The 18,417-nt window shown below is 58.6% G+C and overlaps 1 protein-coding gene across 2 annotated transcripts; it reads left to right on the top strand.

The window, feature by feature from the left end:
• The first annotated feature begins 760 nt into the window (after window positions 1-760).
• RNPEP (arginyl aminopeptidase) lies at window positions 761-16,717 on the top strand. Of its 2 annotated transcripts, none has more exons than XM_029229705.1 (11): window positions 761-1,244; window positions 5,029-5,169; window positions 5,482-5,630; window positions 9,607-9,723; window positions 10,229-10,464; window positions 12,290-12,403; window positions 13,093-13,205; window positions 13,292-13,400; window positions 14,194-14,418; window positions 15,140-15,282; window positions 16,197-16,717. In XM_029229705.1, the coding sequence occupies exons 1-11, from the start codon at window positions 804-806 to the stop codon at window positions 16,353-16,355; spliced, it is 1,947 nt and encodes a 648-aa protein (XP_029085538.1). In that variant the 5' UTR covers window positions 761-803; the 3' UTR covers window positions 16,356-16,717. The 2 variants fall into 2 exon arrangements, with proteins under 2 accessions (XP_029085538.1, XP_029085539.1); XM_029229706.1 differs by lacking the exon at window positions 761-1,244 and adding an exon at window positions 1,481-1,697 and having other exon boundaries at window positions 16,197-16,703.
• The last annotated feature ends 1,700 nt before the right edge of the window (window positions 16,718-18,417 follow it).

Here is an 18,417-nt window from a genome sequence, read left to right as displayed (position 1 = left end):
CCCGGGAGGACCCCCATCGGCGTGGTATCCCGTGCTGTTTCCGATTGAGCTCTCACAGCTAGCTCGAGAGATGCTATAATTCCTTCTGTTTTACAGGTACACAGGGAGACTCGGAAAGAGTCCCCTTTCTTGGGGGAGGTTTGACACGGCCCAGGATGACACGGCCCTAATAATTGGGCGAGCGTCGAGCTTGCGACCTCCAACCCGGACCCTTGCAATCGTGCTCAGTGCGGCCTGCCTGGAGGAGTAGGACACGGGAAACCTCAGTAGAGAAGGGACTGGGGAACATCCCAGTGGGATGAATTCGGGCCAAGGTGGATCAAATTGTACCCCCCCACCCCCACCCGCACGCCTGTCGGAAGTCCTGAGACGCCGGTGCAGAGCTGGGAGTGGGGGAAAGTCAAGAAGAGAGGCGTGGCCCGGCCGCGTTCCGGGGCGGGGTCTGCACGGTGGGGCGGGGCCGGCGGCAGGGTCCGGGTGCGGCTGTACCGGGGCCTTGGCAATCGGCGGGGCGTGGTCAGCGCTGCGGGGCGTGGTCTGAGCTTTGTGGCTTGGTCATGCCGGTTCCGGGCGTGGTCTGAGGAGCGGGGCCTGCACCAGTGCACGGGGGCCATGGCGAACGGCGGGGCGTAGTCTGAGCTTTGGGGCGTGGCCATGCTGAGTGCCGGGGCGAGCCCAGCGCTGCCTGTTGGGGCCCACTCGGGTGAGCTGCAGAAGCTCCGGGGACCACGACAAGCGGCGGGGCGGGGCCTGCGCGGCGGGGCGGGGCCTGCGGCGGCCCGGTCCAGCGGCGGCGCGGGGCCATGGCGGGCAGCGGGCGTGGGGCCGGCGGGCGGGTGCTGCACTCAGCGCAGGCCGAGGACGTGGCGTCCGCCTCCAACTTCCGCGCCTTCGAGCTGCTGCACCTGCACTTGGACCTGCGGGCCGAGTTCGGGCCTCCGGGGCCGGGCCCGGGCTGCCGCGGGCTGAGCGGCTCGGCGGTGCTGGACTTGCGCTGCCTGGAGCCCGGCGGCGCCGCGGAGCTGCGGCTGGACTCGCACCCGTGCGTGGAGGTGACGGCGGCGGCTCTGCGGCGGGAGCGGCCGGACGCGGGGCAGCCGGAGCCGGAGCCGGAGCCGGTGCCGGTGTGCACGCGGCCCTTCTCGCACTACGGCCAGGCCCTGTGCGTGCGCTTCCCGCAGCCCTGCATCGCCGGCGAGCGCCTGCGGGTGCAGCTCACCTACCGCGTCGGCGAAGGACCCGGGGTGAGTGCCCCAGCCCCGCGCCGGCCCCTCCTCCCGCCCCTCCTCCCGCCCCTCCTCGTGCAGATGCGCCCCCCTCATCCCCTCCCACCTCCCCTCCCATCCCTCCGCCCCATCCTCATCCAGATGCTCCCCCCACCCTTGCCTCCCACGGCACCGCTGTCTCTAGTCCACGTCTGCCCGAGGAGGTCACCTCCTCCAGGCTGGGCAGCAGACGGTTCACGAACAGAACTTAGGGTTGTCGCTGCGCTCGGCCTAGGCTGGGCCCTGGTGATGAGCTGCTCCGCTGTCCTCTAGGGCGGCCTGACAGTGCTGGCTGGTTACCCGCTGCTGACTCAGTCCTTTGTTCCAGGTGCCCTCCTAATGCCTCGGGCTGGAACAGCTCGAAACTGGGCAGTTAGTAGTGTTTCCTCCTGCGAAGTCCTGGATTTGATGAACAAAAAAGTCTGAGTAAAAGTGAGCACCAGAATTAGGGTGTAGCAGCCTTTGTAATAACTTGGCTTTCTCACTGTTGGTTGACTCAAATCTTAACTGGGGGGCGGGGGGCGGCAAATGTTGGCGATCAGAAAGGGGAAGGTCATGTGTCCACATCCGTGAATGTCCGGGCGTGGCTGCCAGTCCTTTCTTGGATGGGGTGTGCTACAGGTCTCAGCTGGCTGCCTGCCTACCATGGAAGCTTGCTTATTTTGGTTGCACTTCCCCTTTTGCTGTTGCAGCTCGCTCCAAGGGCAGTTGTTTCCATCTTTCACCATTCGGGAAGTAAATGAACCTTAAGATAGAACTTGTTTAAAAAATTAAAGTCCAAAGCAATGTAGACTGACCTCTAAGGCAGAGGAGAAACCCAGGGACCTCTAGGGATAACATGCCATCGGGAAATGTGTTTGGTTGCTCTAGTATATTTTGGTTCCTGGTTTGGGGCAGAAATTAAATAGGATGAGTGGAAAAATCAGGCCCTCCTGGGTGTGCCTAACAAAAGTGGCACCCCAAATTAAATATCGGAACTAAATAGCTTTTATTTAAGACGTGGTGGCAGAGATACACGCTTGACGAAGAACTGTCCTTTGCCCTGTGAAGGCTCCACTGGTGGCACTGTGCCTGTTCCTTCCTCTCATTGCCACCGTCCCAGGGAGGGCTCTCACCTTGGACACCGTGGGTTGCAGCATCTCTCTGACTTGGACTCTATAGTGTGTGTCCTGCCAGCCTCCTTCATTTTCTTCTCTTCATGTCAATAAAACAAAGCCGAGAACCAAAGAAAACTCAAGCAAAGATGACGAGAAGGAATTGTGGTTGAGGGGATGATAGTCAGTGTTTATTGAGCTAAGCCTCACAATAGCTACGTGAGTTGTCTTTATGTAAAGTCCTAATACGGTGCCTGGTACCTCTCACTGCCAACTCATTACAGTTGCTTTCATTAATAGGTTTTATTTTTTAAAAAGCTGTGTAGAGGACTTCCCTGGTGGTCCAGTGGCCAATGCAGGCGGCCCGGGTTCGATCCCTGGTCAGGGAACTGGATCCCACCTGCATGCCGCAAGTAAAGATCCCGCATGCCACAATGAAGATCCTGCGTGCCGCAACTAAGACCTGGCGCAGCCTAAATAGATAGATAGATAGGTGTCTAGATTACCAGGAAAACTGAGCAGATCGTACAGAGTCTCCATGAGCCGCTTCCACACACACACTGTTTACCCTTTACTGGTGTTTTACAAGTGGGATACATTTGTTCCAGTTAATGGGGCAGTATTGATAACTTTATTATAAACTGGGATCCACAGTTTTTCCAGATTTCCTTAGTTTTTTTAAAAATAATAACTGATATTTACTGAGCAACTTTCATGTAAAGGTATTATTAGTGTTTTTAAAATTTTTATTTTATATTGGAGTATAGTTGATTTACAATGTTGTGTAAGTTTCAGGTGTACAGCAACCTTAGTTTTTTTTTTTTTTTAATTTATTTCATTTTATTTTTTTGGCCGCACGGCATGCCATGTGGGATCATAGGTCCCCAACCAGGGATGGAACCCTTGCCCCCTGCAGCGGACGCACGGAGTTATAACAACTGGACCGCCAGGGAAGTCCACAACCTTAGTTTTTAATGTGTCTTTTTCTGCTCCAGGGTCCCATCCAGAAATCCACTGTGTGTTCCGCTGTCACGTCTCCTTTGGCTCCTCTTGGCTGTGACAGTTTCTCAGATGTTCCTGTTGTGGTGACCGTGATAGTTTGGAGGAGTGTGATACCCTCTATTGGAATTTGTCTGTTGTTTTTCTCACGATTAGACTGGGGTTATGGGGGTTTGTTTGTTTTTCATAGACTATTTTTTAGAACAGTTCCGGTTTCGCAGCAAAACTGAGCAGAAGTTCACAGAGATAAGGTGTCATTTTTGTAACGTCGTATTGAGGGCAACAGTATTGACAGGATTTATGGCTGCTGTGCAAATATACCTCCGGTACATTTATTTGCTGTGCAAATGTACCTCCGGTCTCCGGGCTGAGGCAGAGCTTGTTGGGTTTCTGCACCAGGACGTTCCTCTCTCTCCCCTGCTTCCGTCTGTACTGGACTCTGGAACGAGACTCATCACACACACACACACACACACACACACACACACGCACGCACGCACACATTCTCAAGCAAAGAAAACCCCAGCAACCCATTGTGTCTCCCTTGTGCCTCTTAAAAATTGGTCTCAGGACTTCCCTGGTGGTCCGGTAGTTACGAATGTGCCTTCCAGTGCAGGGGACGTGGGTTCCATCCCTGGTCGGGGAACTGAGATCCCACATGCCGCGGGGCAACTAAGCCCATGCACCACAACTAGAGGGAAGCCCGCGTGCCGCAACTAAGACCCCACGCAGCCAAATTAATTAACAATTAATTTAAAAAAGAACAAGAGACACCTCAGGGAATGTTCTCGTCCTTGAGTGTCGTTCCCAGGGGGGAGGAAATTGGTCTCAAAGCCCTTCATCACAGCTGCCGGGTGGGTGCCCACCTCTGCCGGAAGCTGCACTCCCCCGCACCGTCCTCACGCTGCTGCCCACCTCCTGGAGGGACTCTCCTCCCTTCCTTCCTGCCGTCTAAATCCTGCCCACTTTTGAAGGTCCAGCCAGGGAGTTTTGCTTCCCCTATGAAACCCTCCTGGAGTCACCTGACCCTGTTCTAACCTCTCCGTGGTGTGCGGTGCTGACACACACCCTCCTCACCCCCTGCGGTGGCATCTGTGTTACAGGTGAACTTCTCTTCGCTGTGGGCAGGATTTGGGTTTGTAAAAATCGTTCAAATGTGCTCTTGATTAAGGGCTGACAGAAGACAAGAATCATAGCCAATGCCTATAATGTAAAACACGTTTATTCTGAAAGGGTAGATTGGAGGGATGGAGAACACGCACTAATCAGACTCCTTGCTATTATCTTCTGCTTTTCTGTGTCTTTTATCACAAGTTCAAGAACAGCTTCTTCAGTATTTGTTTTTTGGTGAGAAGTTACTACAGCGGGGGGGACAGAGTAGGGAGGCAGGACCAGGGGGTCGGAGGCCACCCCAGGAATGCTTGAGACGGCCCATGGGACACACTGAGGAGTGGCCCTTTGGTGTTGTCCACCCTGGGAAGTGGACGTCAGACCTCGGCCTGGACTCCAGGGGGATTAAATACACAGGGGGAGAGAGCGTCACAGTCTGAGCTGGACTGGCGGGCGGAGGATCCCGAGGGTCACCTCAAGCCCCCCCTCCTGCCAGCTCCGCCCGGCCGCGCTGTGCTCATGCAGGATGTCAGTTCCCAAAGGGTCTTGCCTCCTCTTAGGTTTGCTGGTTGTCTCCGGAGCAGACAGCAGGAAAGAGGAAGCCGTTCGTCTACACGCAGGGCCAGGCTGTCCTGAACCGGTCCTTCTTCCCCTGCTTCGACACTCCCGCGGTGAAGTGCACGTACTCCGCTCTTATTGAGGTGAAGCAGGCTGAGAGCAAATGTACCTGCCCTTGGGACTGAAAAGTTCATTTCTATCAGGTCATGTTTCAGGTGGTAGATTACTACCTCCATTGGGGGGTACCTCTGAAAAACTCCTCCACCTGCAGAAATTTGATCTGTGCTAAATCCCATCAGTTTGGCACAAGTTCAGTTTGTTGAAGCTTCTGTGCTTCCCAAGGTGGACCCCAGGCCTCTGTCATCACCACGCAGGGTGCTGGCCATGCCGCCCTTCTAGCTGATCAAGGGCAGACTCTGTCCAGGCGAAATCTCCTGAGCCTTCTCTCTTGTCAGGTCCCAGATGGCTTCACAGCTGTGATGAGTGCCAACACCTCGGAGAAGAGAGGGCCAAATAAGTTCTTCTTCCGGATGTGTCAGCCCATCCCGTCCTATCTGATAGCTTTGGCCATCGGAGATCTGGTTTCGGCTGAAGTTGGACCCAGGTAGGAGACCGAGACCCCGCAGGCAAGAGTGAACCGGCCTCTGAGCACGGAGGCCTCTGAACAGCGAGCGGACCTCCTGGGGTGGCCCTTGGGGTCACGTCGGAGCCTCCCGAGCCCAGGACCTTTCTGCGGGACAGGGTGCGGCCTGAATGGCCAGAGGATGTGCCCTTTCCTCCCCCTCCCTCCTGCCTTCCTCCCGTGTCTGCGCTGAGACCGTCGGTCCGGCAGTGGCTGCGGTCCTGGGCCACCTTCAGAGGGAGGTGGGAGCTTTAGAGGGAGTTTTAGGTGGGAGTTTTAGAAGATGATCTTTATTAGCATCTTTAAGGTCTAAATTACCTTCTTGCTACTATAGTTGCTTTTTTATCTTTGTAGCAAATCTCCCCATTCTCTCTGGCGCTTGAGTCCTGGAAATGTACGGCCTTGATCTCTCTGTCTCCCTCTGGAGCGGCCCGGGGAAGCCGCCTGTCTGTCTGCTCCAGACGCAGAGGCCTGGACCTGTGTTGGCAGAGGGGCCTCCGTGAAGTGAGATGGGTTTAGTGGAGATAAATAAGGATTTTGTGCGGTTTCCTGAAAAAGAAATTTGACCAGGAGCACAGGTTTTTCCTGGCTGTCATCTTACCCACCAGCGTAGCATAGTCCTGAAGTGAGAGGGTCGGTTTGGATGTGAAGCCGTGGCTCTTCCTGGCCCTGTTGCTGTCCTTCTCTCTGCCGGGCCCTCAGCCCCTGGAGGTGCTGGATTGGCTACACGCCTCGGGCTTCGCAACTGGGGTCAGCAGTGGCGCCAGGGCCGTGAGATCAGAGGGAGAGATGGGCGGGGCCCCGCTGGCATCTGCTTCCCGCCACGCCGTGAGATCAGAGGAGAGATGGGCGGGGCCCCGCTGGCGTCTGCTTCCCGCCACGCGCTCAGGAGAGCGCCAGCCCTGAGAGACGTGGGGTCCCTTCCTGGTGGACGGGGCAGTAGGTGACCTGCGAGCGTGGAAAACAGACAAGGGGAGGAACATCTTTTAGGATGTTTACTCTTGCTGAGGTTCTGTTAGTAGGAGTAGGAGCTACGAAGGGGAAATGAGAGAACAGTCTATTCTAAATACACTGGATCACGGAGGTTTTTTCAACCCTCTGTACTGAAGTGACGACACAGTACGTTAATCCAGGTGACAGAACCCGTTTTACTGGTGCTGATGACTTACTCCAGTCCCCCGTCAGGTGGACAGTCCTTGCCTCCTGGGTCATGTCGGAGGGTCTGTCTTGAGGGAGTCTGCCGCGCAGGAGGGTCTTCCATCTAGTCCCCGTTACCTCAGGGGGAAGACCCTGGGCAGGAGAGACTGGTGGACATCCCCAGGGGCCCCTTTATGTACGGTCCCTTCTAACCCTTACAGGCAACACTGAGGGACGTATTGCTGTCTCCAGTTTGCAGTTGAGAAACTGTGGCTTTGGTAAAGAGCCTTGTGCAGTCACGTGGTTGGTAGAACTGGATTTTAGAGGCAAGGGTTTCTGTTGCAGATCCCGTGCTTTTTGCCCCTAGAATCCTGGTGAAGAGATTCCAGCTTGACTGAGAGCATCCTGGTTTCTTTGACAGAAATCTGTGTGCTGGCGGAAATGTCGTGGGCGTCCGCGGCCTAGCCCGTTGTCGCTAAGGACAGGGCTGAAGGTCTTCGTTAGCTGTGGTGCCCTGGCTGGTGATGGAGCAGCTCAGAGTAGTGCCTGGGGACTTGGACTCTGTGCTGGGGTCTTATTCTCAGCCCGGTGCCCTTTTTCTCCATGTGGGTTTCTCCTGGGTTGAGGGTGGCCTGAGGGCTTCTCTACCTCCTCTGCCTTCTCCCCACACCCCCTGCCCGACCCCCATTCCCACTCACGGCCGCACCCTGCATCCCAGGCCTGGACTCGGGTATCGCTGTGAACCAGGCGGGATCAGAAACTTCCAGCTGCATGTAGGCCTTCATTCTCTGCCCCTCCTGCTGACCTTCGCCCTCTGGGGGCCTCACTCCTACCACGTCCCGCTGTGCCTGCGCCTCGCCCTTCAGGGCGGTGCTTGCTCCCGGGCGGCAGCCTCTCCCAAGACTTCTCTCCTGCCTGGGTGGTGACTGGTCATCTCTCGCCCACACCCCAGGCCCGGCGTGTCCTGCTGCCGCCCATCTGCCCCGGGCTCCTGCCATCCCCTTTCTCCACTCAGCACCTTTCTCCACTCAGCACCTTTCTCCACTCAGCACCTTTCTCCACTCAGCGTCTCTCTCTTTTGAGAGACAGAGAAAGTAATGAAGCTGTGCGTGGTACCCGTTCACATTTCTGGTTTCTTGGTGAGATGCTGGAACGAGAGAAAAGGTGATGCAGGCGTTTGAGAGGTTTCCGTGCGCTCAGCCGTCTTTCACTCACCTTTGCATCTCGCGCCCCTTAAACCGTCTCTCCAGTTTTCCTTTCAGACGCCGGCCCCTCCCTCCAAGCACAGGGTCTTGGCTCTGCTTTGTGGAGATGTTTGGTCTGTCGGGTACGATTGTGTCCTGCACGTCCAAGGTCCCTCCGTCTGCTCTCATCCCCCGATTCGTCCGTCTGGACCCCGACGACAGGTCCTTTCTTTGTTAAAGCCAGTCTTCACCTGACCCGTTGACTCACCCCCACCCCCATCCTCTGGGCTTTGATTCATCGTCTAGTCCCGTCTTCAGACCTGCGGCCTCCACCCCCAACTGGCCAACTGGCTCTTTCCTCTCCACCCCTGGAGTCCAGTCCCCTAAATTCGCTGAAGCTCCTGAGGTAAGAGGCCGTTGCTCAGCGTGGAAGGTGCAGGAACTCGAGGACGTGCCCTTGGCCTCCACTTCCCGATCCCGGGCCCTCCTGGCCGGTCCTCGCTGGGCTCCTCGTGGGTCTGGCTGCCCTGGGCGCAGGTGCCCCAGGTTCGGTCCTCGCCCCCGGCTGTGCCTGGGAAAGCTCACGCCCCCTAGTATTGAGCATGTTTCCTGTGTCCACAGCTCCCTAGACACAGTCTGATGGTGTCGCCCCCTGCGCTCTGCAGGGGCAGCTGTGTCACGTGGCATCTGAAGCCCTTTGTGCCCCGAGCTTGGGGCCTCTCCCACCCCCAACCTACCCCCATCAGACCTTGGACTCTGGTCACCCCAGACCCCGGTGGTTCCTCGCCGCTACGAGGCTCCTGCTTTTGCTGCTGGGACCCCCGACGCGGGTCGCCCCGCTCCCCCTCCTGCTAGAACAGTCCCCGACGTTCTGCCGAAAGGAAGCTCTCTTTGTCCTGGCCTTGCACCCACCCACTTGGCCGTCTGTCCCTCGACTGAGGATGTCCGTGTAGGGAACGCTCTGTGGAGCGTTGAGGGGCCTCGACACAGCCTTCGGCTGCAGGGCCCCTGAACTTGGGGTCAGCTCATCCTTGAACCCCGAGAATGGTCTCGGTCCCTCCCACCCCCTTTCAGCCTTGGCTTCCTTCGCACTGGATCTTCTTGATTTTTCCCCCCTTACCTCTGTTTCCTCATCTCTTTACTGTGAAAATTTCATAATTGGAAATTCCTGCGGGAAATGGAAGGAATGGTGCACTGAACACCTGTCTGCCCATCCATGTTGCCGCACTAGGTTTGCTTTCGTGTGGATCTGTGGGGTTTTTGCTAGACCATTTAAAAGCAAGTAGATCCGCCTGCCTGTCCGAAGAGTGAAGACAGTTACCACTTTTCTGTTAATGTGAATTGGTTTATCTCTAACGTTTCTTTCAATTCTAAAGATTCGATTGTGAGAATCCTTTCTAATCTCTCCGGAGGTACACCAGCATTTCCTACCTGAGCCACCGTATGAAGGGTCTTCACACCCATCTCGTCTCCTTACCGCGCACCTTGCGGATGGGGACTGAGGCTCGGCGGGGGGAGAGCCTGTCGCCTGCAGGAGCCCCCCCCCCAGCCCCCCCCAGTTGGTGCACGTGCTTTCAGGACGGGTCCCGCTGTGGCCTCTGAGCACAGTGCTGCCTTCTCTGCGCCCTTGTCTCCAGGAGCTGGGTGTGGGCCGAGCCCTGCCTCATCGCAGCTGCCAAGGAGGAGTATGACGGGGTCATAGAAGAGTTCTTGGCAACGGGAGAGAAGCTTTTCGGACCCTACGTTTGGGGAAGGTGTGGTATCACGTGGACTCTCATGTCTCTGTTGTTACAGTGAGCCGGCCCTCCCCCCTCCCCCGCTCTGATCCGGGGGACGTAGGGGAGGGGGGAGGAGATAAGCCAGGCCTCATCCACTGTGGCCAAGGAGGGGCCTGGGAGGGCAGGCATTGCGGAGACAGAGGCGTGCCCGTGCCAGCAGTTGCCGGGGTGGAGGTGGGGATGCGCTGTCGGGGACGTGGCTGACTTGTCTTTCCTGTTGCTGGAAGCAGCTCCGTACCTGTTTTCTCTTTGTCATCTTCAGACTTGAGGTCCCCTAGATAAGAGGCTCCATTAGGTCTGTGTGACCCACGTGGGCCTCTGGGGAGCTGGGTGTGATGGAGTCAAGCGCGTGCCCACTGTGAGGGGCCTGGGAGGGAGGCCCGCGGGGGCAGGGCTGAGGACCGGCTCGCTGTGCCGTGCCGCCACCCCCGTCAGTAGCCGGGATGCAGCTGGGCCCCTCACGGCAGCCTGCCTCTGGCAGGTACGACGTGCTCTTCATGCCCCCATCCTTCCCATTTGGAGGGATGGAGAACCCCTGCCTGACCTTCGTCACCCCCTGCCTGCTGGCGGGGGACCGCTCCTTGGCCGACGTCATCATCCACGAGATCGCCCACAGCTGGTTTGGGAACCTGGTCACCAACGCCAACTGGGGGGAGTTCTGGCTGAACGAAGGCTTCACCATGTACGCCCAGAGGAGGATTTCCACCGTCCTGTTTGGTGAGCCGCCCCCGAGGACCTGCCTCCGGTCCTGGGCCCCCAAGGCTCCTTCTGGGGAGTGAAGGGAGGAGGGGGTAGTGCAGTGAGCCCGTGACAGCCAGGAAGGGCAACTCGAGACAAAGTTACACGTAAGGAACTGCGCCCACCTCACTGCACGTCACGCATCAGCAGGGGCTGGGGGCAGAGGGGGTCTCGGCAATGACACACGGCGGGACGAACTAGCGGTGGACGTGCCTCCCGCTGGGGCTGAAGCTTCCCTGTGCTTCGCCTGGGGGAGAGTGGCCCGGGCTGGTCGCCCAGGTACCAGTTCGCTTAATGAGCGAGTCGTCAGATCACTGTCGTCATCACCTTGTACTGAACACCTGTTTTGTACCAGATCTGTCACGTACCACCTTCCCAGCGGCTGCATGGAGATACTGTTTACTCCCATTTTACGTGTGAGTTCACTGCGACTCAGAGAGGATAGAAAATGTCCCTCAGCCACTTAGCAGGTGAGGGCAGACCCTCAAATTGAGCCCAGCTGTGCTTTTCAAATACATTCTCGGGAATTCCCTGGCGGTCCAGTGGTTAGGACTCCGTGCTTTCACTGCCGAGGCCATGGGTTCGATCCCTGGTCAGGGAACTAAGATCCCGTAAGCCACGTAGCACAGCCAAAAAATAAAATGCAATACATTATCAACACAATCTCCATGTTGAAAAGCCATGGAGTATCAGGTGCTTTTGTTATGTTTATTATTTCTCTGATCAAAATCTATTTTGGCACCAGTGGAAAAGCACACACAAAAATACTTATCTGTAATCTCACTGTTCAGAGGTAATCGATGGTTATCCTTTCAAACATTTTTCTACGTGTGTGTGTGTGTGTGTGTGTGTGATCAGACTGTACATGGTTTTAGAACTGCCTTTTTTTTTTTAATAAAGTTGAACATTTTCCCAAGTCATTAAATTTTCTTCTACAGCTCCAGAGTATGGAGGCTTCATAATTTATTCAGTCAACCTCCAGTTGTTAGGCTGTTTTCAATTTTCAAACGAAATAATATTCTGACATCTTTACATAGGTTCACGTGCGTCTCAGATGATTTCGGTAAAGACAAATTTCTAGAAACATCATTTCAGGACCTGAACATTTTCAAGGCTTTTTGTTTTGTTTGGCATACATTGTCTCCTGCTTCCCAAGTTTACACTTCCATCCAGAGTACGTAAAGCAGTAGTGTACCGGCCGCTCGGACTCTGGCACGCAGCTGTTCGTGTGCACCGTGCGTGCGCCTGAGGGCGCTGAGGCTGGCGGGGGCGGGGGGGGGGGTGTCACTGGCCCAGATCAGAGGATCTCGCGAGCGGCGGCGGTGGCCGGTACACACCCGGGCCCTCCCCAACCCTGTCCCCTCAGTAGTTGTTCTTTCTTTCCCACGGCATGTGGGATCTTCGTTCCCCGACCCGGGATTGAACCCGGGCCTTCCGCAGTGAAAGCGCGCAGTCCTAACCACTGCACCGCCAGGGGATTCCCTCCCTCAGTCGTCTTTAGAGCCAGAAGGAGACTCAGATGCTAGAAGAATCTTGGGTGACAGTTTCTCTTGTCTGACAACAGTCAGATGAAGAGATTCTATTTTCGTGGGAGATCAAATTACCGTCTCCACAGATAACAACATGCTTAAGGGAAAGGTCACTCACTGTCAGAGGGGTGGTGTGGGCGGGGCAGGCTGAGGAGTCAGCCGTCCACAGCCCCCGCCGTGCCTGGGGAGTGCCACCCCTGGGCTTGGGGCCTCCGTCCTCTTTTCGGGGCCTCGTGGGCACCGCGGGGGGTGCCAGCCGCTTTCCTGTCGCGCAGGACCCGCCTACACCTGCTTGGAAGCCGCCACCGGGCGGGCTCTGCTTCGGCAGCACATGGACGTCACGGGCGAGGAGCACCCGCTGAACAAGCTGCGCGTGAAGATCGAGCCAGGTGGGGGCTGCTCTGGCCGCCGCCCAGCCCCCGTCGGGCTGGGCACACCTGGATCCCCCCTCGGGAGGGAGGAGCCCCCAGGCTGCTCCTGAGCGACTCCGAGATGCTCTGTGCGTCTGGGTCCCTGTCACTTACTCGTCCCTTTGCCGCCCCTGGTCCATGGTCAGCTCAGCCCCGCGGCGTTTCTAGAGCGAGGTCGCCCTCACCTCACCGAGGGCGTGACCCAGCACCAGAAAGCTCGTGACTGCTCTGAGGTCATGGGTTTTTGTTTCCTAAGATTTTTCTTCAGTTCCACGTGTGACTAACTTAAACCTTTCTGTGCAGTTGAAGCGCGTGTTCCTCGATGCCTGTGACTCTGACCATGAACTTCCTGTAGTTGGGCAGTCAGTTCTGTTTACTCCAGAACATGCACAGAACCCACCCCGCCCCGGTCTGGGCAGGCGCAGCGCCTGTGGGTGACCCGTGGGGCTGGGAAGGCGTTGGGTGGAAGGGCCCCCCGAGCACAGCGCCCCGGGCAGGGGCAGCCGTGATCCCCGAGCCTGCTTTCTTTGTCCTCCCGCTGGGTCCATCTTCAAGTCCCTCGAGAGAGGCCAGGATGGACCCGGAACGTTCGTGGCCTTGCTGTTCCTGGGAAGCTGAATTCCGGTCTCTTCCGTGGCTACTCTTTGAATCCAGAGCTTTCTCTGCAGGTGTCGACCCAGACGATACTTACAACGAGACCCCCTACGAGAAAGGCTTCTGCTTTGTCTCCTACCTGGCCCACCTGGTGGGTGACCAGGACCAGTTTGACGATTTCCTCAAGGTACATCAGCTCTGAGGTGAGGGGAGACAAGCGGGGGCCCCGCTGCCGGGGGCTCTGGGTGACCGACCGTGTCTTCCTCCTCACAGGCCTACGTGGATGAGTTTAAGTTCCAAAGTGTCCTAGCTGATGACTTTCTGGAATTCTTCTTGGACTATTTCCCTGAGCTGAAGAGAAGGAGGGTGGATTCCATCCCGGGTGAGCAGAGGAGCCGGCCCACCGCTTCCAGGTGGTCGTGGAGGGTGGGGTCTGGTCCACGCCTTGGGGGGGGGGGAGCTGAGGTGCGCCCCCTGGGGGCGGCGTTTTGGGGCAGGCCCAGGGGCCCAGGCTCTATCTCACAGGAGGAGCTCGCTCACCCCCTGGCCCCCTTTCCCCACTCCGCTCTTCTGCCCCTCTCTGTCCTCTGGTCTCCCCGTCGCTGGACACACGTAGTCAGACCCTTAGCTCTGCCCAGGCCTGCCCCCGCCCCGAGGGGCTCCCAGGGCAGGAATGGGGCAGCGGCCCCGCCTGGGGAGCGCGTGAGAGGCCTGCTTCCTAAGAGAGGGCGAGCACGGCCCGTCGTGGGCCAGGCAGCTCGTTAGATGTGTCCCCACTTCCTGCTCCATGCTGGGCGCTGTCCAGCCAGCTGCCTGCCAGCTAGTGAGGGGTGGGGCCGGGCAGGACCCCAGGCAGCTGGCTCCGGAGCCCAGGGGCATCAGCACGGCCGTTCTGGTCGTGGGGGCTGGGCCGCGTCTGTGCACGTGGCTCTACGGCTGATTTGCAGGACAGAACATGCTCACGTGGAAAGGGGCGGCCAGGTCCATGAGAGAGTGTCTAGGCGTCACGCTGGCTGGGACCCTGTGGAGCGGATGACCGTGCGGGGCAGTGGTGCCATCGTCGGGGGAAGAGCTTGGGATGGACGGAGGCTCGAGGTCTTGGGCACTGCCTGGGCAGGCGGACCGTGGTGCTGCTGGGGAATTCTGACGGTATCTTCTCTACTTCTGCCAAACAGGATTTGAATTTGATCGCTGGCTGAACACCCCGGGCTGGCCCCCCTACCTCCCTGACCTCTCCCCCGGGGACTCCCTCATGAGGCCAGCTGAGGAGCTGGCTCAGCTGTGGGCAGCCGAGGAGCTGGACATGAGGGCCATTGAGGCCGTGTCCACCTCTGCCTGGAAGACCTACCAGCTGGTTTATTTCCTGGATAAGATCCTCCAGAAATCCCCTCTCCCTCCCGGTGAGAAAAAGTGGGTTGTTCCTTCAAGGTTGGAGGGAGACAGACTTGTGACGCTCGTCCCAGGGGGTTGCGGGGCATGGGAGGGCGGGTGGACGGAAGCCCGGGGCAAGGAGCGCGTCGGCGGAGGGATGCAGGTGCCCGCACGAGTGCCGGGGGGCGGGAAATCGTAAAGCCTGGCGCTCGTGGAGTCCTCAGCTTGTGCAGGTCATTCTTCCAAGCTCCCCCGGCTATGACGCCGTCTAATCCTCGTCGCTGCTCTGTGATCCCAGGGACTGGGGAGCGAACCCGAGGCACAAACAGATCCCACAGCCAGTAGACGTGGGGCTGGGGTCTGGACCTGCTGGGCCGCAGCTCTTCGGCACACATGCTTTGTTGCTTCTCAGCCAGAAGTAGTATTCACCAAGGGATGTTAACTCAGAAAAACAGAGCAAGCTGACGTTTAGCAGGTTGGCGGTGGGATATCTGAGGTAGGTGCGCAGGCTTTAGTGGGGTGACCACAGGAAGTCTGTATTAAGGGAAGGTTGGAGGAAGAGCCGTGGGAATTACAGCAAAGTCAAGACGAGGCGTGACCCCCTCGGGCCTGAAGAAGCAGGAAGAGCGGGTGGTCGGCAGCCTCCCTGAAGTTCCTCCGGGTGCCCTCGGAGGGCCTCGGGCACACACATGGCCGCCCCAGCTCATGGTGTGCTGGCGAAGTCACTAATGACCCGTTTCTTTTCTCCAGGGAATGTGAAGAAACTTGGAGAGACGTACCCAAAGATCTCGAATGCCCAGAACGCGGAGCTACGGCTGCGATGGGGCCAGATTGTCCTCAAGAACGACCACCAGGAGGACTTCTGGAAAGTGAGGGACTTCCTGCACAGCCAGGTGGGTGACCGCCACCTGCCTGTGCCCCTTCCGCACATGGCAGGCAGGGCCTCTCGGACCGCCCTCTCGGGAGCAGGGCTGAAGGGCCTGGCGGGGTCCTGTGAGCAGGCTGTGGTGCCGCCCTGGGGGAGAAGCCCCGGCCCGGGAGCTCCTGCAGGTCAGCCGGCACTGACCCGAGGCAGGGACAGTCATGCGACGGCGGGGCTGGTCTCCGGGAGAGGCCGGAGACCAGGACAGGTGAGTGAAGGTGAGGTTGTAGGCTCCTCCTCTGGGGGAAGCCGGTGGCCTGGGAGGGTCCAGAGGCCTGCTGGACCCAGGTCACCGGGAGCGCTGCCCTGCCGGGGAGGGGCCCACGGCCCTCAGGATGAACCATTCCACAAGATTCCAGAGCCGGGCTGTGGACAAGCCACGCGCAGACTCCCTCACCTGTTGGCAGGTACCTGCTGGCAGGTTCTCGAGCCCCTGAAGGCTTCCCAGCCTCTGGGTGTCAGGTGTGGCCGTCTCGCGCTGACGTGAAGGTGCGGGTTTCCTTCTACTTGGCTGCAGGCGGCCCTTCTGGGGCCCTGGTTTAGGCTTAGGCTCTGCAGCCTTTGCCGTGAGCTGTTGCCTCGGTGCCTGACCACTTAGAGCTCTGAAAGTTTGGAGTCTCCCACGTGCCAACCCCCTACTCGGTTTTGTTGAGTGTAGACATCTCCAGGAGGGTGAATACCGAACCCTAGCCGCATGGATCTTTGGCTGCCAAGAAGATTCTGGAACACAAGCCCTCGTATCTGGGAAGCCTCTCTTTCCAGCAATGATACCCATATCCCTTTTGGCCCCTGATCACGAGGCTGTCAGATGGGCCCAGGGCAGGGGCTGGGGGCTGCAGACCACCATGCAGGCTGACGGGCCTCGAGCACGCACGTCTCTTGCAGGGGAAGCAGAAGTACACCCTCCCACTCTACCACGCCATGATGGGGGGCAGTGAGGCCGCCCAGACCCTCGCCAAGGAGACCTTCGCGGCCACGGCCTCCCACCTCCACAGCAACGTGGTCCACTATGTCCAGCAGATCGTGGCGCCCCTGGGCAGCTAGAGGCTCCCACTGTGGCCTCTGTGTCTGCAGACTGCCAATTCCAGTTCTTATCAGCTTCCCAAGTTCAGGTCCCCATGGGGTAACCTGTTCTCTGGGCTTGGTGTTTGGGACTCTGGGCTTCTGCTCTGACTGGACGGCTCTGGACCCGTTGTGCAACCGGGAACCTCCATACTCTCTGGGCTGGGTGGGCGGCAGGCTTTGCCCTCCCCGCCTGGGTCTTGGGAAAAGCAGGAAGGATTTTCCTTACTCTCTGTTTTCTTTTCTTTTTTTTTTTTTTGCTGATTCTTGAAGTACCCTGCAAAGGGCTGATTTCTGGTGATTCCTTTTTCAGGTTTAATCATTATTTTAATAAATATTTTAAAGTGAAAAGTATCTTGGTGACTGTGAAATCCCTTCTCCCAGGTCCCGCTCTCTGTTCGGAGCAGGTTAGGGGGAGACCCAGAGCAGGACGCTGGCTCCCTGTACTTAAGGAGCCTGGGCTGGAGGAGGTGGGGTTCCCACAGGAGCATGTGCAAAACAGAGGGCACCGAGGCCGCCTCTTTGAGCCGCATCCCTCCGTGCAGCGTCCCGCCCACCCCTTCCTCTTTACCGTTGCTGCTAATAAGCGCGCACTGGAGTGCTCTTTCTGCAGCCTCTCGCCATCCGTGGGCCTCGCGGGGCCTTGCCCTCCCTGGTCCTGGGTGACGGGCTCCGTGTGGTCTGTAGTAGAGGCTGTTCAGAACCTGGCACTAAGCTCTGATTTCCACGTGGGGATCTAGGCAGTTAGCGACTTGGGGTGGGGTGTGCGGCAAGGGGAGGTCGCACAGAAGTATTTCAGGATCTTCGTTTTCCTAGATCCAGGGTCTCCCTGGTGGCTGGCTGCCGGGCGGGCGGCGCAGACCTCCCAGCACGCCCTGCACCGTGGAAGCGAGGACGCGGGCGCTGGCTCCTGGCTGCTCCTGGCCGCTGTTACAGGCGCGGAGAACCGGGGGCCGGCCAGACGCCTCCCGTGCCCTGCTCGGTGCCCAGCCGCTCAGCTCTGCGCCCAGCGGTGTCCTTCCTGGTTCCGTGCAGACCCTGGGGCGCCGAGGGGCCCCGCGGGACCCCTTCCGCAGCCGGAGCCTGAGTGCAGCTTCACAGCCAGGCGTCCTGAGCTGTGTCCCCCGCTGTCCCGCCAGGTGGGCCTGCGACAGCGCCTCTCCTGCCCCCGCCACAGCCCTCTCCCAGCCAGGTGCTCTCGGAGGGCTGGCGGGGAGCACGTGAGCCGTCTGGAGCTGGAGCTGGTTCTCCCACATTCCAGGGCGAGGGACAGGGTAGAGGGCGTGCCTCGGGCTGTGGGGGAGGCCCCTGAAGGGCTGGGGAGCTGCTGCCCCAGAGCTCGGCTCCCCACCGTGGCCCGTGGGAGGGACCCTGGACCTTAACGCCCTCTGCTCTGCGGGGCACCCAGCAGTGTCAGACCCCGGACGAGAGGCAGATTCCTGAGACAAACCTCTTAGTCCTACAGAGGGTTAAAGGAAGGGGGGCTGGGGCGTGGCCTTTCCCTTGAGGCCGGGCCTCCCAGGACCTTGGCATTAACCAAGGAGGAGGGGAAAGAGATGCTCAGATGCTGCATCTTTGATGCATAAAGATCTGAGGGGTCAGTAAGTCCAAAGGGCCTTGTCTTCATGGATGGGAAACGGAAGAGGCCCCAGGACCCGTCTGTGCCCCCTCGCCAGCCTGTGCCGTCCCTACGCAGGTCTCTGTGGTCTGCGGGACACGGCCCTTGTGGTTAGGGCTGAGATCGTGGAGGGGACCCGGGTAGGAGGGGTTGCCTTGCCCACAGGGAGGGTGAGGGCCTCTGGAAGGAGCGCCAGTTGGGGGATTTAAACCTCAGCCCCACTTAACTAGCTCCGCGTGGCCTGGGCAAGTCTTCAACCCTCGAGCTGCCACCTGCTCGTCGGTAAGATGGGGATCACCACGCATCCTGAGGATTCTCACAAGGGTTAGACAGAGCCCTGCTAACGTGGCCTGGCCCCTGATGAGCGCTGAGCCAGCCCAGGTAGCCGGGCCTCTGACGCTAGAGGGCAGCAGGTAGGTGCCGCTG

Source organism: Monodon monoceros, unplaced genomic scaffold, assembly GCF_005190385.1.
Source record: "Monodon monoceros isolate NGI ecotype Baffin Bay Population unplaced genomic scaffold, NGI_Narwhal_1 Super_Scaffold_18, whole genome shotgun sequence".
NCBI lineage: Eukaryota > Metazoa > Chordata > Mammalia > Artiodactyla > Monodontidae > Monodon > Monodon monoceros.
The sequence above is the reverse complement of the archived record's forward strand: the minus strand, read 5'-3'. Positions and strand labels throughout refer to the sequence as shown.